Below are 16,825 nucleotides of genomic sequence, written 5' to 3'. Positions count from 1 at the left end.
GGGGGCGGCGAGGGGTGGGGGGCAGCGGGCGGTACAGTCCTGCCTCCTCGCGCTTCCTCGCGCAGCTCCGCGCGCACACGGGGCTTTGCGCATCTGGTCGTCATCAGCGGCAGCAGGCTCCTACCTCTCCTACGTGACTCCTCCGGAGCGCAGCCCTCTAAAGAGTTTGTCTTTTCCACGAAGTCGTGCGTCCGGACCTCTCCGGGGTTCGGTTCTGCTGGAGGAACCCGAGTCTGCGCTTGGCCTTACATTTTTGGTGCACCGCTGGATGGATTGGCTGTGAGGGCTTTTGTTCGGAAAGCTGCAGAAAGTCGTCGAGAGGGGAACGCAAAGTTTGGATGTTCTGCTCGAGCTCGCGCCTGGCTTTCTTCTGGGGACGCCGCCTGCGCGCTCTGCACGCGCGGATTTACGCGCGGTCGCCTGTGGTTCCTCGCTTCTCTCTTCTCGCCGCCGCGTAGTTTTCCGCCCTTGCGTCATGACTTCTAGCTATGCGCATGTAATGGACAGGCAAGTCACAATAACGAACCGCCTGGAAAGCCCCATCACGTCGAATAACCTGGACAACCTGCAGGCTAAGAAGAACTTCTCGGTCAGCCACCTGTTGGACCTGGAGGAGGCTGGAGAGATGGTCGGCACGCAGGCTGACGAGAGCGTCGGGGAGGCCGGCAGGAGTATGCTGGAGTCGCCAGGACTGACCAGCGGGAGCGACACCACCCAGCAGGAGAGTAAGTTGACAAAACCAGAAGCGACTTTAAACGGGAAACATGGAGACATACCACGGTCGTGCGCAAAAAGTGCAGCAGATGATGAAGCCTAACCGTTTGTTTGCGCATGAATGGAAATGAATCCTTCAATTTTGGCATCCGTGACGCCCCCCAACCTCTCAGAAACGACTGTTAATTTAGCGTCACGTGAGGTTTTATGCGTCGATGCGGGGCTCCAAGATAAACAAAGTTCTCCTCCTCATCCTCAAAGCTGAGTCTAAGGCCACTTGCGCGTGTTGCACGCACCTTGAGAGTAAACAAATGCAGCCCCCACCTTCTGCCATCAGCGCGCCATCTGCCCCGTCTCCAGCTTTAATGAGTGTTTTTGTTATTTGTTGGAGGGAAAAAAAAGACTAAAAAGTGTCGCAGCGGCTGCGGGAGAAATATGCGGGAGGAAGTGGGCAGGTCACGTTGGTGATTCACGGCTGTTTTCATCCTGTCAAACACTGTCAGGAGGCCGGAGGACAATCATTAGTCACAATTAAAGCGCGTGTATCAAATTAAAGCATCTCAAGGAATCCTATTCTTGTTGGTTGCTTCCTTTACAGACAGATGAACGCATCACGTCCACAAAACGCACGCTTTTATTTTAAAAAAAGAAATAAGATCAAATCCGTATCATCTGCGCTTTAATCTGCGCTGTAATTGTAAACTGACAGACACAAGTGTTAAAATTGCGCGTGTTTTTACATGGATTAGTTCCGGCTGCGCAGCTAATTGACTTTCCCTGATATCTGTTAATGAGATCAGTGAGCTCACGCGCGCCGAGCTGCGCAAAAATCACCAAGAAGATGACGGTGAAGATGACTGGAGTGCATTTGACTTGGTTTTGCGGACCAGACTTAGCTATTTAAATGTTAAAATTATTAATTTGTTCATTTTTCATGATGAAAAATGAACATTTTAATTTTATTGGAAATAAATATTCAAAAAAAAGTTTTTAAAAGATTATTTTCATTTTAAATCTTAAATTGCTTTTTTTTCCGGACTTCTGACCGAACGCATCACTATTCCTTCTTTTTTTTATTTTTATTCCTACAGTCTTTCTAAAACCTCCGAAGCTGCGCGTAAAGCACCGGGATTGCTTTGACTCTGCAGCCGGGGAAAAAGCCCCGGCGCTCGGCTGCGCTCGGCGCGGCGGCCGCTGCGCACGCGCTGACTCTAGTTACCGGTTTAGTTTTAAAATGATAAATAGAACAAATCAGAGGCTCTTCAGAACTCTTCAGAATTTATTTTTGGGAAAATAAAAAACATTTTTTCATTATATGTACTTTTTTTATTTTGTAAACTGCAGGGTTTGGTCTATTCATTTTAAAGAGGGAAGGAGATAAGAACAATTCCAGGAGGTGAAGCTGTTAGTTTTCAGTCCAGGGGGCTCAGCAACCTAACCCCCCTCCCCCCCAGGGGTCAGAGGGCAAATCCATAATTATCTGGATCTGATGAGTTTTATCTTAATTACTTTAACTCATTCATCATTTAGAATGCATGTAATAAAAAACAAAAGTAACTTGTAACTTGACTCAGAGTCAAGAGGTTCATAAAAACAGTTTTTTTTGTTTTAATTGTACTTTTTTTGAAACTTAAATTTAATATCATAAATAAATACTCTGCCAGTCTGAGTAAAAGACATGAAGGATCTCCTTATGCATTATATAAAAAAAAAAAACCTTTACAGTCTTTTTTTAAACATCTCCACAAAAAATATGTATTAAAAAATTCTACAACCAATTATTCGGTGTTAACGTTGAAATTTTGGGCAAATTTTGAAAATTTTAAAGCTGTAAATAAATAAATAAAAAGCTTCTCAGAGGTCCATCAACACTTAAAAGGTGAAAACAAAACAAACAAGCAGCCTAATGACAGAGTCTGTGACACTCACTGATGGCCTGTTTGTGTGTTTACTAAGGAAAAGTTTCATGTTTCCCATTCCCAAAGAAGACTAAAGAGTCCTGGATTTCAGAAAAGTAGCTGACCTGAAAGTAAGCGGCACGCTGGAAACTTAAATTCAGGATTATTTTTAAAGATAAACGTAAAAATTAAAAAAAAAAAAAACAGTTTTAACAGTTTCCCACAATAATCGGAAACATACTCAGAAAGTTCCAATGTGTTACTTAGGATTACTTATTCAGAAAATAAATAGAACATTTTTTAAAAAGGGTTAAATTGTAAAAAAGTTTATGTTTATTATTCATTTAAATGGCACCTTGAATGACCACAGTCAAACAAGGCGTCATACATTCGAAACCCAGGCACATAAAAAAACAATCAAAAGGTTAAAACAATAGGTAAAAAAAAAGGATCAATAAGAAATAAATCAAAGCCAAGAAATAAAATGCGTATTTCAAGTAAAATATGATTTTCTTAATTTTTTTCATTTTTGGGGTCAAACAACGTCATAGTTCGAGCTACTGATCGGGAAAATAGCAGACAATGAAACAGTAAAAAAAAAAATGCTGCTTTTGTCCCATTTAAATACCCAGATACCAGGTTTTAGTTTTATGACATTCTAAATAATACATGCAGACGTTTGAATGGTTTATTATCAATTTCCTCAAAATTGTTTTTAATTTTTTAAAACTTTTCTTTACAATCTTTATGTTAATTTATCTTTGATATGAAAATAAAAACATGCTTTTAAATAGCCTTAGAAAACAGGCTATTTTTCTTACTATGGAAATAAGAAAAAAAATTATTTTGATTTATACTCTCATATTTTTGATTTTTAAAAACCCAACCTGGACGTTTTTTGCAAACAAAACTATTTTTTACGCTTACTTTAGAAACTGAAAATACAGTGTGGAAAACAAGGATCACCTTTCTCTCATTATGTGTGTGCGGTTACAGTTTGTGGATGTTTGTGTGTGTAATTAAAATGCAATGTTTTCTCCTCTCTGTAAAAGTGTTGCTTTTGTGTGGCCACAAGCACTGACTTTACACATCAACTTTAAAAAAAAGACCTTAATTGTTTTTTAATCCTTTGAATGCTGTTTAAAAAATGTAGCTGGCAGCGTGTTTTATTAATATTTGGTGAAAATTAACCTTTGATGAGACTTTTGCATGTTTTCAATTAGATTCTTTGCTGCAGGATTCACAGGTTTGACAGCAAAACGACAGCAAACTTTCATTTAAAAAAATGTAAAACTCCCAAATCAGTGTGCCTGTTTACTTCCTGAAGGAAAGGACCCAACGGTTTTCTTTCTTCTCCAGATGAGCAGATGAACACAGAGGAGAAGAAGAAGAGGAAGCAGCGCAGGAACCGCACCACCTTCAACAGCAGCCAGCTCCAGGCCCTGGAAAGGGTGTTTGAAAGGACGCACTACCCCGATGCGTTTGTCAGGGAGGACCTGGCCCGTCGGGTCAACCTCACGGAAGCCAGAGTCCAGGTACCTCACGTTCTGCACAAACATGCACCAATCTCTGCCACTTTTCTCCCAACAGCCTCCATTCAGAATGCCATTTTATGATATGAAAATCTGAACCTCTACTAATCGTGTTGGTCCTGATAGCGGCAGGAAGGGATCACAACAGTAAAAGTAGGGATGTTAGTGCGCACCGTACAGTCAACAGCACCTTTAAGACAACGTCTTCCAAAATTTTTTTTATCATTAGAAAGCTTATATTATGAGGAAGAAGATGTTCCCTTTTTATCTTCAGAGTAAACCATAAACACTATTTTGCAACACAAATAGTCTGCCTCGTAAAGTTTCTGTAGGACAAAACTAATTTAAACTTGCATTTTTTTAAATGTAATGTGAACACACAGAGTACACTTCCCTTTTTTAATCACTTTTCCCTGTAGCGTGACAAAATTGAATACTTACTGCTTAACTGTCATTTTCAGGGATTTCTTATTGAAACTGCAAATCACAAAAGTCTTCAGGTTCCTTCATGAACCTACTCGCTGCAGAATCTGTTTGATGACTATATTTATAGTTGTATTTGAAATAAACATAATCATTTTTCATATTTTTGAGGTATTTTTAAGTACTAAGTCTATTGGTGTCAATCCAGTCAAAGTTTGCTCAAGTTGAAGAATCAGATCCAGAAACTGTGATGAGTCACCTAGCAAGGCTAACAGCTAACCGCACAGATTTAACCCGGTTTGTATTTATAAACACTTTAATTATCCAAATGAGGCTAATGGTGCAAGAAAATTCCAAATGTGTTTAGTCACTTGTCTTGAATTCAATTTTAGGAATTTTCATTGCTCTAAAACGTTTTACACTTGCACTACAGGAATACGTCTGATAGGCTTTGGCAAATGAATAAAAAAACAAAAAAACAATTTTCAATATTCAAATTGTTTTACTGTGACACAAAATGGCAGCAAGAGCTCCAAAATGTGAAGAAACTATACTTTGTCTGGTAAAAAGAAAACAAACTAAACAGTATTAAAGGGAATTTAAAGGTGATTAAGTGATAAAAGTAATGAGAAAATGTTAACCATTCGGCATGAGTGGAAAACTGAACCATTTGTTGCTTTGACATATTGAGACGCAGAAATAGCGATGCATAATTTATCGCTTTTGATTTGAAAAAAAAGGAAAGAAAAATTATGGTTTCAATGAATTTAATCCAGTCATTATTGGGACATTATTAGTAATCTAATGGGTGGTTTAAAGTACCGGTTATACAATTTATTAGGGTAATAAAAAGCTCTTTCTTCTGTCATTGCTTTGCTTTTATTGTTCTAATGCACTCTTTATATCAGCATACCCTTTCTTTTATTTTTTTATTTTAAATTTAGAATTGTTTGTTGCATTTTTAGCTGTTATACATTAACAATTAATCTAGAAACTGTGCCGATGACTTAGTAAAATGTACGTTTTCCTTTAATGCTGTTTTCTTTGGTAAATTTTATATTCTTTTTGTGATTTTAGGATTCAGTTTAGGCTATGTGCAACATAATTTGAATATTTGGAGCAGTTTATTTTGCAGAGGTTAGAACAAATGATTTTTAACCCAAAGTAGCTTTTCAGACTCAAGTTAAATGCTTTTCACACATTGCTGCTTTTAAGAAGAAATCTGATCACTATGGAATTATGAATGTTCTTTCTTTAAACAAAATGACTTATCACGTTTTCTCACATGTGTAAGACTTAAAACTAACTAACAGTGTAATCTTCCAACCAGATTGAGAAAGTAGTTTTTAATGTGGGCATATAATAAAAATAAAACATCTTTACACAACAGGTAATTAAAGAATCCATTTTCTGTTTGTCTGAGAACATGATTTACGTTCTTTAGATCACTGAAAGCATTTAGGCGCAGAGCGAGGAAAGAGGAAAAGCTGCACATCTGTGATTAATGTGTAGAGGAGAGCAACGCAGAAATCCTTTGATAAAAGAGACGCTGCTCATTCCTGAGGCGCTGCGTCAGCGGGCAGTGAGGCCCTGAGAGCGCCCACGGCTCCTAATAATGGATTTGATTTCGCAGCGAGAAACAATGTTAGCAGCCCCCCCCCCCCCCCCCCACAAGAATCAAAATCATCATCCATTCAGGAAGGAGGGTGTGGGGGACAATAGGGATGGAATGGATGATCTGAAAATGGAGGATTGGGGGAGTTGATGTAATGTTTTTCTAAGGACTTTACAAAAGGGCTTATTTTTAAAATTAACACAAAAGCCGTGGAAACAGATAATGTAAGCACACATTTCCCACAATGCAACAGAGGAATTGGTTGCCTTAAGGCCATGTCACACAGCCACTACGTACATTTTGTGCATTTTCCACATATAAAGTATTGGCCTTTGATGTTACATGTGTGATATACGTAATTCATAACAGTTTCTTGCGTTGGTCATACATCGATGTGCGCAGATGTCCGTCGAGGGTTTCGGCTGACAGGTCTGAATTCAGTTTTGAGTTGTTCAAAATTTTTGATCGGTTGAGAATAACGCAGTTTATGAGCATTTTACATAGTTTATACACCACTATTACATAATACTTAAGGTATTCTGCGCGATAGTTGCTCGATGCATACATTAATTTTTGGCTTTTCAGAGGCGTTCCACATAGGTCTAACAGACTTTTCACGCATGTTCCATCAATGTAGATTTCTTATTGCATGTATAGCGCACTTTACCGTTAAAATTACAAAATTGATGCACAAATCAATAATGGATTGCATGTAAACAGCGCAATAATCATGCACAGTTCATATTCTTTGTTTATTATTCGTACTTCCGTGGTTTAAATGTGGTTCATCCGTGTAGAAAAATTGGTCTTAATGTGAAAACGTCACATCCGGACCACAACTTTTCTCACTTTTTCCACATTCACATATGACCAATTTTAAATGCACACAGTTGCTGTGTGAGACGGCATTTAGCAAGGAACATCAAGGAGGACACACAGAGCCAGTTCACAGCAGCGTCTTCTGATCCGAGAATAATTTCCGGTGATGACCTGTTTGCTGAAGTATTTGATCTGATGATCAAAATCAGCCTGAAGTCAGAAAACTGTGATGACGTTTCATGTTCATGAGGTAACGAGTCAGTGGAGGACAGATGTTTGTCTGCTATAAAGTTTTAAAGCTGCTGCCACTGTAATACTAGTTTACAGTAATATAATTTTTACAGCATTACACAGAGGTTTAGTTAAATGTGAAAAGCATTTACTTGATCTTCTTTCTTAGATCAGGGGTGTCCAAACTTTGCAAAGAGGGACAGATTTGTTGAGGAGAAAAAGCGTGAGGCCAACTAATCAGCCTGCAATCATTAAACACTGATAATAGCATTAAAATATTATTTTAGTTTGATCATTTCTTCACATTGAACATAAATACATACAAACACATTTGGACCCAAATTACTTAGAATTTTGTTTTTGAAGACCAGTAATACAAAAATCCGTGGGGGGGACTTTCTGCAATATTAAATCTGGGTTTATGTGAAATGTTACATATTATTTACTATTAAATGCTCACTGTACGCTTCTAAATGTGAATCACGTGAAAGGGGAAAATAACACAGTTCTCTTATTCGGAAATACAAAACACTGCGGTTTGGATCAGAGAAACAAATCTGTTGAGTTTACGGTCGACATCTTACAAATGAACTAGAAAGTGCCACAGTATTGCCACATGTTTACAACGGCTTATGACGGAATGAATCAACCACAATCAAGAAATCGTACATACAGGTTTAGAAAGAGCTGGGGGCTCACTATGACAAGAACCTGCGGACCGGTAGAAATTGGAATATGAGCCAGACTTTGGACATGCCTGTCTTAAGGCTGACTTCCACTGGACTGTCTGTGGTGTGTCTCCGTTACACGTCTGTGTCTCACATCTGTCCCTTCGCAACGCAACACAAGCTTTATGCAGGATTTCAATTTTAGTCCGTTGACGCGTCAATGTCACAGCAAAAAGACTGAGATACAGATAACAGTTCAGTGTGCAAATGTAGTGCATGTTAGAAACTCCTTGAACAAAATCTAGATTAAAGGTTAGAAGCTGAAAATACTTTTCACTACCCTGTAGGTGGAATTGTGGGTCAAACCCTTTATGCAGGTGTTAATGTCTTCATTTTTAAAAAATATTATTCAACTTTTTCTTGTTTGATGTGATAATTAGTCCTGGATCTAATGGTACACTGCACACTAGCAACGTGAAGGGGTTAAATCTATGGTTTGGTGGGTTCAGATGTTAGTTCTGGTTGGGGTTGGGAAGCCTCTCTGCCGATCTTGGATGGTCAACCTCACGTTACCTCCAAATGTTGCTATTTGCTTTTGATGAAAGCTTAAAAGTTGTGAATCATTTACATGAAAATCAAAGAACCGAGGCCAGTTTCTCTCTGTGTTGGGCCAGTTTGGGACAAATTGGAAAGTGCATGAGCCGTGCTGCAGCCTTCAGAGTAGCCTTCATTTGCACAACTGTCACACAGCTGGCACAGAACTTTTTTTTTTTTTTAAACGAACTTAACCAATTCACCTGATTCATAAGAGGTCTGACAACTGCAATATTTGGATTTTGAAAAAAATCTGCAACACTTCATGATTCACTGAAAGCTGTTATTCAAACAGAAAAAACGTTTGTTTTAAGAAATTCATTAAAATCTCAAACTGTCAAGCATGGTGGTGGATAACTGATGGTATGGGGAGTAATGTAGTCGTAGAACCTGGAAACTCCTATGAATGTGAGGCCAACAGCCTTCCCGAACAGAAACATTTCCAATAGAATAGAAAAAAAAAGATCGGGCATCATGTTACAACAGTTAAACCCTCTGTAAAGCTTTGTTCACGCCGGGCATGTGACACAAATTTTTTAATGTGCCTTTAGCCAAAAGTGTTCACACTGGGAAAGCAGGAAGGGGAAATCTGCGTTTACATAGATGTTGCTGAGGCCAGTGGGAACATAGCTTCAAAGTGGTTGACCTAAAAGTTGAGCATCCATTTAAATGAACAGAAGCAAATTTGTACATCACTTCCTACCCTCTCAATGTACCTGAGCACGGAGTGGATGTTTGAGGGCTCAAAAAAAAAAAAAAAAAAAAACACATCTCACGATGACAAAGGTTTTCATCTCTCTCCACCTGTTTGGTTCCAGGTTTGGTTCCAGAACCGAAGAGCCAAGTTCCGCAGAAACGAGAGAGCCATGCTGGCCAGCAAAAATGCCTCCCTCCTCAAGTCTTACTCAGGAGAAGTGACGGCAGTGGAGCAGCCCATCGTGCCGCGCCCTGCACCTCGCCAGAACGATTACCTATCCTGGGGCAGTGCTGCCCCTTACAGGTACTTCCTTTAATTTTGTTTGCTCTCTCATCCACCTGAAGTCTGCTTCGCCTCCACCTTCTACGCCAACATTTTAAACAAAAGTATATTAAAGATTTGATTGTATAGCTTTGGACGGTCTAAAAAAAAGCTTAAAACATTTGTCAGTGGTCAAATGATTTATAACTACACTCTAAAAACAGTATTTGGGCTGTAGTTGGAAAGATGAACGTTTTTACATTGATCTAACTTAATTACTTAGTTTGGTGAAAATAAATCTTTTATATTAGTTATTCAACTTAAAAATATCACATAGTTGTTTGTCATAGGTATTTTACTTTCAATCAACTCAATTAAGTTGGTGCAACTTTGGTGGGAAGGTCAATGTGTCATGACATTATAACGTTAGGCAGCGTAAGGAGTTGTGGGATACCACTTTCTTTGCCTGTCTGGGCAGATTGGGGGTTAAGTGTGAGTTTTTGTCCATGTATTTTGTTGTCTAACTGTTATACTCTGTTTTTATTAGTAATTTAACCTGTTGTGTTTATTTCTTTCTGCACCATGAGTTAGAGTGTGGGAGAGGATGATGAGCAACCCCCTTGTGCGGAAAAACACTATTTTCCATTATTATAGACAGAGTTCAAGACATCTGAGCTCCTGCCCTGTAGTGCAAAACATTGCTGGGTCGTTCATGTCTTTGATATGGAAATTGCAAGGCTTCTTGGCCTAAACTTAAACATGTTTAAAATCATAGTGAAAGCAATAAATAGATAAAAACCGATGCCAGAAATACATTGTATTGAGTTGGATAAATGTATGATATTAAGTAAGATAAATGTGTTAATTTGAGTTGTATAAACAAATAAATAATAAATAATAAACTTAATTCAATTACCTGTTACTGATTGAAGTGATTCAATTAAGTTGGATCAACTTTTTTCTTTTTAGAGTGTATAAGCATTTTAAAAGTAAATGCTAAAAATGCTAAATAAACAAAAAAACAACGACAACAAAATAACCTGAAATACATTTGAAACTGTGGAAGGAAAGATGTGTGTACTGAGGAAGTTTGTTTAACAAAAAAAAAAAAAGCTTAAAGTAAAATAACAATAAAAGGTGAAACCAGTTAAACACATTTATGAAGTTGAAAGAGAATTAGATGAGAGACAGATTTTATTTTTTAAGTCAAAAGAAAATCAAAGAATTTCAAATGAGTAGAGTTTGTGTTTCAGCTCGTTTGAAAAATTGCAAAGTCTAAAAAAATGACAATTTAAGATAAAAAACATAATTACATTGTTCTAGTATTGTAGGTTTTTTTATTAATAAATCAAAAGTCTTGTCCGTTTTGCATTTCGTCATCTTATGATAATATCAAGGTTTTTGAATATTGATGTTTTATTTTGAAACTTCCTCCATTTGCAAAAAAATTAGAAGTTTGGGCTTGGATGTCTTGAAACAGAAAGCATTTAAAACAAACTCGTAAAATATAACTAAAATGACATTCTTTTGCATTTGTTCCATCAAGCGGAGATTTTTAAAAAGTCGCTCTGAGTCGGACGCTTTTTAGTACTAACTGTCCTTTTTCATCATTATGAGAACAATGATTTATGAGAAGCGACAAAGTGAAAACTGAAGGAAAAAAGTTTGAAGACAATGCGTCACTATGTTGCCTGCCTGCAGACGATCAAATAAGATCTTCTGTTGAAAAAAAAGAAGGTGCTGTTTCAAGAAGCAAACCTTACACCGTCCCTGTTATTGTTTCATTTCCTTCTCTTCTGCTACCTGAACATGCTCCTCATCTTTCCTGGGAAAGTGCTCATCTCTTTTGATCCACCTGCACTCAAACTGCCTCAGACCGATGAGCTGCACTTTTTATTTTCACTGCATCAGCGGCATAAAACAATGGTATTTTTACTTCCCCTTAACTGAACCCACAACCTTATCTGCTGCACGCAAGAAGCATCACACCAGATTCCTAATGCCACATGTTACAGAGTTAGCTGAAATCTTTTTCTTCCATTATTTCATTTGGATTTAAAACAAATTGTTTTATGGTTTATTTTACCAGTTTTTCAGTTAAATGCTGGGCAGGATATCAGGAAAACGAGTGTGCGGTGTGAGGCTGTGGGGGTGAAAGAGCAATGAGAAGTCTATTATAGAATGGAACTAGTTACAGAATGAGCCGGGAGGGGGCGCACATCCTTCTAAAAGCCCACAAATGCACCACAAGTAAAAAATCCCACCACTTAAAAAAAAAAAAAACGGTATTCACTCATCAAAACTGGTTTTGCTTGAAATAAAAAAAAAGCTGAACCATAGCAGTGTAAAGCACAGGAAACACATTTAAAAGGACTAGAACTAACTCGATTGACAAACATCCCTTTTTGAATAACTTATGAACCTAAACATAAATTATGTTTATACTTTAAGCGTCTCTGTGTACTTTAGGTCTTCTGCTGAATCTTTTCTATTCATTTTCTGCCGTCTTGTTAAGCTAAGCTGTATTTTTTAGTTGATATATTATCCCATCACGATCTATGGTTAAATATTCTGCTGTTTTTTTGGAAACAAAACAACTTTTTACACCATAAAAGTTGATTTACCTTTTGTTTTCTAAAAAAAATAAATTTGGATTTCTGTAATTAAATGTATAAAAAAAGTACACAAACTTGTTGGTTGTGCTTTGTATGGAGGCCCACAGATGTATTTTTTGATCAAGCCGATCGTTCCTCCTGAGGTAACCCGATTTTGATTGTTGCACATAAAAATAATATTGTTGTATTGACACTTTTCTTATGTTAGGATAGTAATTTTTCTTAACTTTCACTATAGGAATATATTTTTAAGTGATGCCTTTTTCTATAGGAGTTAATTATTTTTTATATTTTCAAAATAAAATGTTTGACCTTTTGATAACAACATAAATTATTGCAGGAATGTCTGCTCCTAAGCTTTCTGGGTAAATATTTGAAAATATTTTTTTTGACAGATAAATCAGTTTAATGTGTGATAAAGAAAACAATTTCAAATTAAACTAACTTTGACAGCTATTTATACATTTCAATGGACACAAATAGCACTGTACAATAGTCTGGGATCCATAAGTGTTGCTGTAAAAATTACTTCCATAAATTGTTCCATAAATGTCAAAATCTTTAGAATTTCATCAATTTTTTAAAATTTCATTCAAATATTGATGTATTTTCTTTTCCCCCTCATTTCTAATGGGATTCAAGTTAGATAGATTTGTTAGATGAGAGTTCAGGACCAAAAACTGAGTTTAGCCGTCAACATGACAGTTAGATCTTCCCTTTTATTCCGTTTCTCCATGACTTTCCTTCTCTGTCTTTCCTGCAAAAGTATCCTGCGTTGACCTGATTTCACTCCACACAAATCGCATTAAATGGAAACACAATTTTTCCCACCTCCTAGGCCTGCTCAGGGGCGCAACCAGAGGCTGCGACCCCGCCTGATGAGGCGATAATGTGAAAACAAACCGTATTAAATCCACCATTGACCCCTGTGACCTCTCTCTGCTACACCACTCCAGATAATGAAGCCAGCAACAAGAGACAGAGCTCAGCAGGGCTGCATTTTTTTTGTGACTCTGTTTGCATCAGCCGCAGTCTTCCAGTAATCCTGCCGTTATGAAATCAAGTCTAAAATGTCAGAGCCTGCAGCTGCAGCCGAAACACAATCAGAGCTTCTAGGCTCCGATTCAAAGGCTTTTGTGAAGCAGGTTCAATACTGTGTGGTGCTAACGCTTGACTGTATATTATCCTGAAGCTGGTATCCCATGCTGGAGGGGGGGCCGGCGCGAGTTCCACAGAAAATGCTGCCCTCAGAGAACAAGTATGCATTCATTTTACTACATCCAACTCATTTCCTGTCGTATTTGTGTTTGCATGTTTCTCCAGCATTTTTCAAGCTTTTTTGTTCAAGCACTGAGTTATTATCAGCGGCCTTTTTCATTTTCATCTTGCTATGTCTTGTATTTCCAATTAGTTTGTTGAAACCTGCTTGTGTTGCTTTTCTTTTAGTCAAGTTTAGTTTTTTTGGATGTCAGTTATTTTGAAGTTCTCTAAAAACACCAGAGATGGAAATAATTTGGATTTATACTGCATTCACACCAGCCTTGGAAATGTACAGACAAGTGACCTCTATGAATGAAAAGTCTATAAGATGTGTAAATGCAAGTTTCGGGCTTTCATGTCAAAAACTCTTGTGTTCCTGTGTCGCTACACATGTTTCTAAGTCAGGCTCTACATACAAAATGTATGTTAAAGTTAAACTTTAACCAATAGAGGACTCGGATTTGGTATTGACGTATGGATGGTGTTCCCTTCAATTCACTGAAGTGCCAACCGTTTGAAAATCGCTCATGAAGGAGAAATTAATAACTGTGTATGTTAGGAATTATATGATACCAAGTCTTTCATTTATCAGAATAGACCTGAGAAAGAAAAAGCCGGAAGCAAGATTTGCAGATTTGCACCTCTTTGACATTTCGCTCCAAGCCTCTTCCAACTGTAGTATCTGGTAGCGAGAGTCCAGCGTGAACATCACATGCCAAATATGTGTTCAAGAACCCACGTTCAGTGCATTCTTGAACACGCTTCACATGCCTGATGTGTATGTTGCATAATAGCAGGCATGATGTCATTGCACCCATGACCTCCTGGCCAAATGGCTTTACTTCCACGCTAAAATCAAATTTTGATTGTATGAGTCCATATCACAATAATATTTCTCTATGTTGAACTGCAGAAGTTTCTGAATCTGGAAAATCTCCGACTTTGTTTTGGCAACCAATGTTTACACTTGCCACGCCCACACTCATTGCAGCATAATGCCCGGTTTGTACTTCATAGCGATTTGCAATCGCTCAAGTTGCATTGGTCGCTTCAGCATAGAATCGCCCCAATTGCTGATATCATCATTCGCGATTGCAATTGTACACCCATGGTGCAACTGCATGAGTAGTGGCTGGATAGCTCAATTGGTTAGGTGCACATGGAAAATTAGGGTTTGATTCCCTGATGAAGGTCGTCCAGTGTGAACCCTTCGCACTAACTGCCAAACCACCTGTGCGAATCAAAGAAAGCTGATCCCTGACAGGATATGCCGAAAGGTGAACAACAAGTACCTGTCGTGCCATGTGTATATGGCACAATATGTTGTACACAATATGTCCAACATATTGTGACATCGAACCCATACTTATTTTGCTAAATTGGAATACGCAATGGCAAAGCAAACTCAAAAAATCGTTCCACAGATGAAACAGGCACACTGTGTGTCCTGGTATAGGTAATAAGTGGTTTATAAGATCTTTAAACCTGTCAATTGATATGCCAACGTACCTGAAGTCCACTTAGTTAAAATTCCCACATCTTACACTAGAGAATTGAATTCACATTTGTATTCTGTTAAATGAACGAACAGAAGACTTCCCCCCGCCATGTGGCTGTGCATTCACCGATGCAGCAAGTGTATGAGCAAGATGTCGTCCATGCTGAAAACACCAAATCACTGAAACAATGGAGACAATCACGTCAGGCTTGCAAAGTATAAACTCCACTCAGAATTTTGTTGCAGTTATTGAGGAAAGTCGCTAGCAAAATAGTTCAACCTTAGACTAAACTAGACCGCACAATTGATGCGATGGCCAATCGCTGTGAAGCATAGACAGGGCATAACGTTGTATAACACACATTTAGGCTTTCACCTTCCTAGGGGAAAGTATCTAAAAGCAATGAATTTTTTTTTTTTTTTGGCACAAAACCCTGTATGTGACAGTGGGCCACAGTTAAAGTTTGCATGTGGATTGTCCATGTCTGTAGTTTAGGCTGATGCCGGTGTAATATTGTCTCTAAGACACTTCTGTTTTATTCAATATGGCGGAAGTCCTACTTCCTGTCCACAAAAGTCCTTATTTCCAATCTTGATGTGACATAGAAGATTCATAAACTATTGTCCCTTTTCATTCTAGGCAACAAACCAATCATAGTTTTCATGGCAACAATGTGTGAAAACCTGCCAGATTTGTTTATGACTTACCGTACTTTATTTGACTTTGTTAGTGTATTTTCAAAAGTAACACCAACAATTTAAAAAAAGTGATGTAACATTCAATGTCTGTTAGTACAAATTACTATTTTTTTTGGTAGAATCTTAGGGGGAAACAATGTTCATTTCCAGTTTGGTCTTGAATTTTTGAATATTTAGGAAATATCTTTGTTTATTTTGTAAAAACACGTTTTTTTTTCCCCCTCTGTATTATCACAGATTTTGTTGTGACTTCCGGTCTGTAAAGACAAATTGTTCACCCGGTTGGATGGAATCTTGAGAAAACTCTGTGTAACTGTACTTTATGTAATGAAGTATCAGAGTACTAAGGTGAAGATGATTTTCTGCATTCAAAAACTGTAAATGTTCAGTTTTCAAATTAAAAGCTATCATATGAAGAGATAACACTTCCCTTGTTGTCCCCTTCATCGCCCTCTTTTTTATCTCGCAGTGCCATGGCCACCTACCCGCCTACCTGCTCCAACACCAACACAGCCCAGGGGATGAACATGGCCAACAGCATCGCCAACCTGCGGCTCAAAGCCAAGGAGTACAGCTTGAACCAGGTGCCCACGGTCAACTGAGAGTCCCCCACGCCCAAACCAAAGCAGCCTCGATGGCATACCAACATCAGAGGTTTGGAGGGTTGCTGATGGCAGGATTTTGTGACTTTCCTCTCTTCCTGAGCTGATTTCCTGCTCATCCCAAAGAGGCATGGATGCTGCAGCCGAATGTCGTCTTGATTGTGATCGTGACTGTAACCAAGGATGATCTCCAGTCTCAAGACTTTTTTTTCTAAATGGAGACTCCCACACATGGAATAACCTCCTTGTCCTTTCTTCTGGGGTTTGGATGGAGATATGCACCACAAGTGGGATCAACCTGTCTTTATTTTTTTTTTGTAAAAGAAAATATCCAGCAGACTTTGTCTGACATTTAATCCAATTTTTTTAAATAGTTTTTTTTCACCCCCTCATTTCTTTCCATGTTATACCACTGAGAAGCAACACATTTTGATGTTCATGTTATAGTCCAGTATAAAAGAAGAAGCTAATGTATTTCTGAATCCAGAACCAGTAGATGATTCCATATGATATCCTTTATTTGTAACAGAACCTTGTATGTTAATAAAATGCGATTCAAGCAAAGCAGCATTTCTACATACTTAAGTTCCGGTTCTGTCCCCGATTTAAAGCCCTATTATGTCTGAAGTATGACTTCTCCAATTCATTTTAAGTTAAATCATGCTTCAGAAACCATGAGAAATAAACGTGTTTATAGTC

General features: G+C 38.1%; 1 protein-coding gene across 3 annotated transcripts; it reads left to right on the top strand.

The window, feature by feature from the left end:
* Positions 1-16,690, top strand: prrx1b (paired related homeobox 1b). Of its 3 annotated transcripts, XR_013655609.1 has the most exons (6): positions 33-725; positions 3,972-4,147; positions 9,313-9,494; positions 13,260-13,325; positions 15,762-15,872; positions 15,994-16,137. XR_013655609.1 is itself a non-coding variant. In XM_004068142.4 (5 exons), the coding sequence occupies exons 1-5, from the start codon at positions 476-478 to the stop codon at positions 16,124-16,126; spliced, it is 807 nt and encodes a 268-aa protein (XP_004068190.1). In that variant the 5' UTR covers positions 33-475; the 3' UTR covers positions 16,127-16,690. The 3 variants fall into 3 exon arrangements, 2 of the variants coding, with proteins under 2 accessions (XP_004068189.1, XP_004068190.1); XM_004068142.4 differs by lacking the exon at positions 15,762-15,872 and having other exon boundaries at positions 15,994-16,690; XM_004068141.4 differs by lacking the exons at positions 13,260-13,325; positions 15,762-15,872 and having other exon boundaries at positions 1-725; positions 15,994-16,690.
* Positions 16,691-16,825: the final 135 nt, after the last annotated feature.

The sequence above is a fragment of the Oryzias latipes genome, chromosome 4 (genome assembly GCF_053564925.1).
Source record: "Oryzias latipes strain Hd-rR chromosome 4, Olatipes_Hd-rR_3.1".
NCBI classification, from domain to species: Eukaryota; Metazoa; Chordata; class Actinopteri; order Beloniformes; family Adrianichthyidae; genus Oryzias; species Oryzias latipes.
Note: the sequence above shows the minus strand (reverse complement) of the source record. Positions and strands in the feature narration are given on the sequence as shown.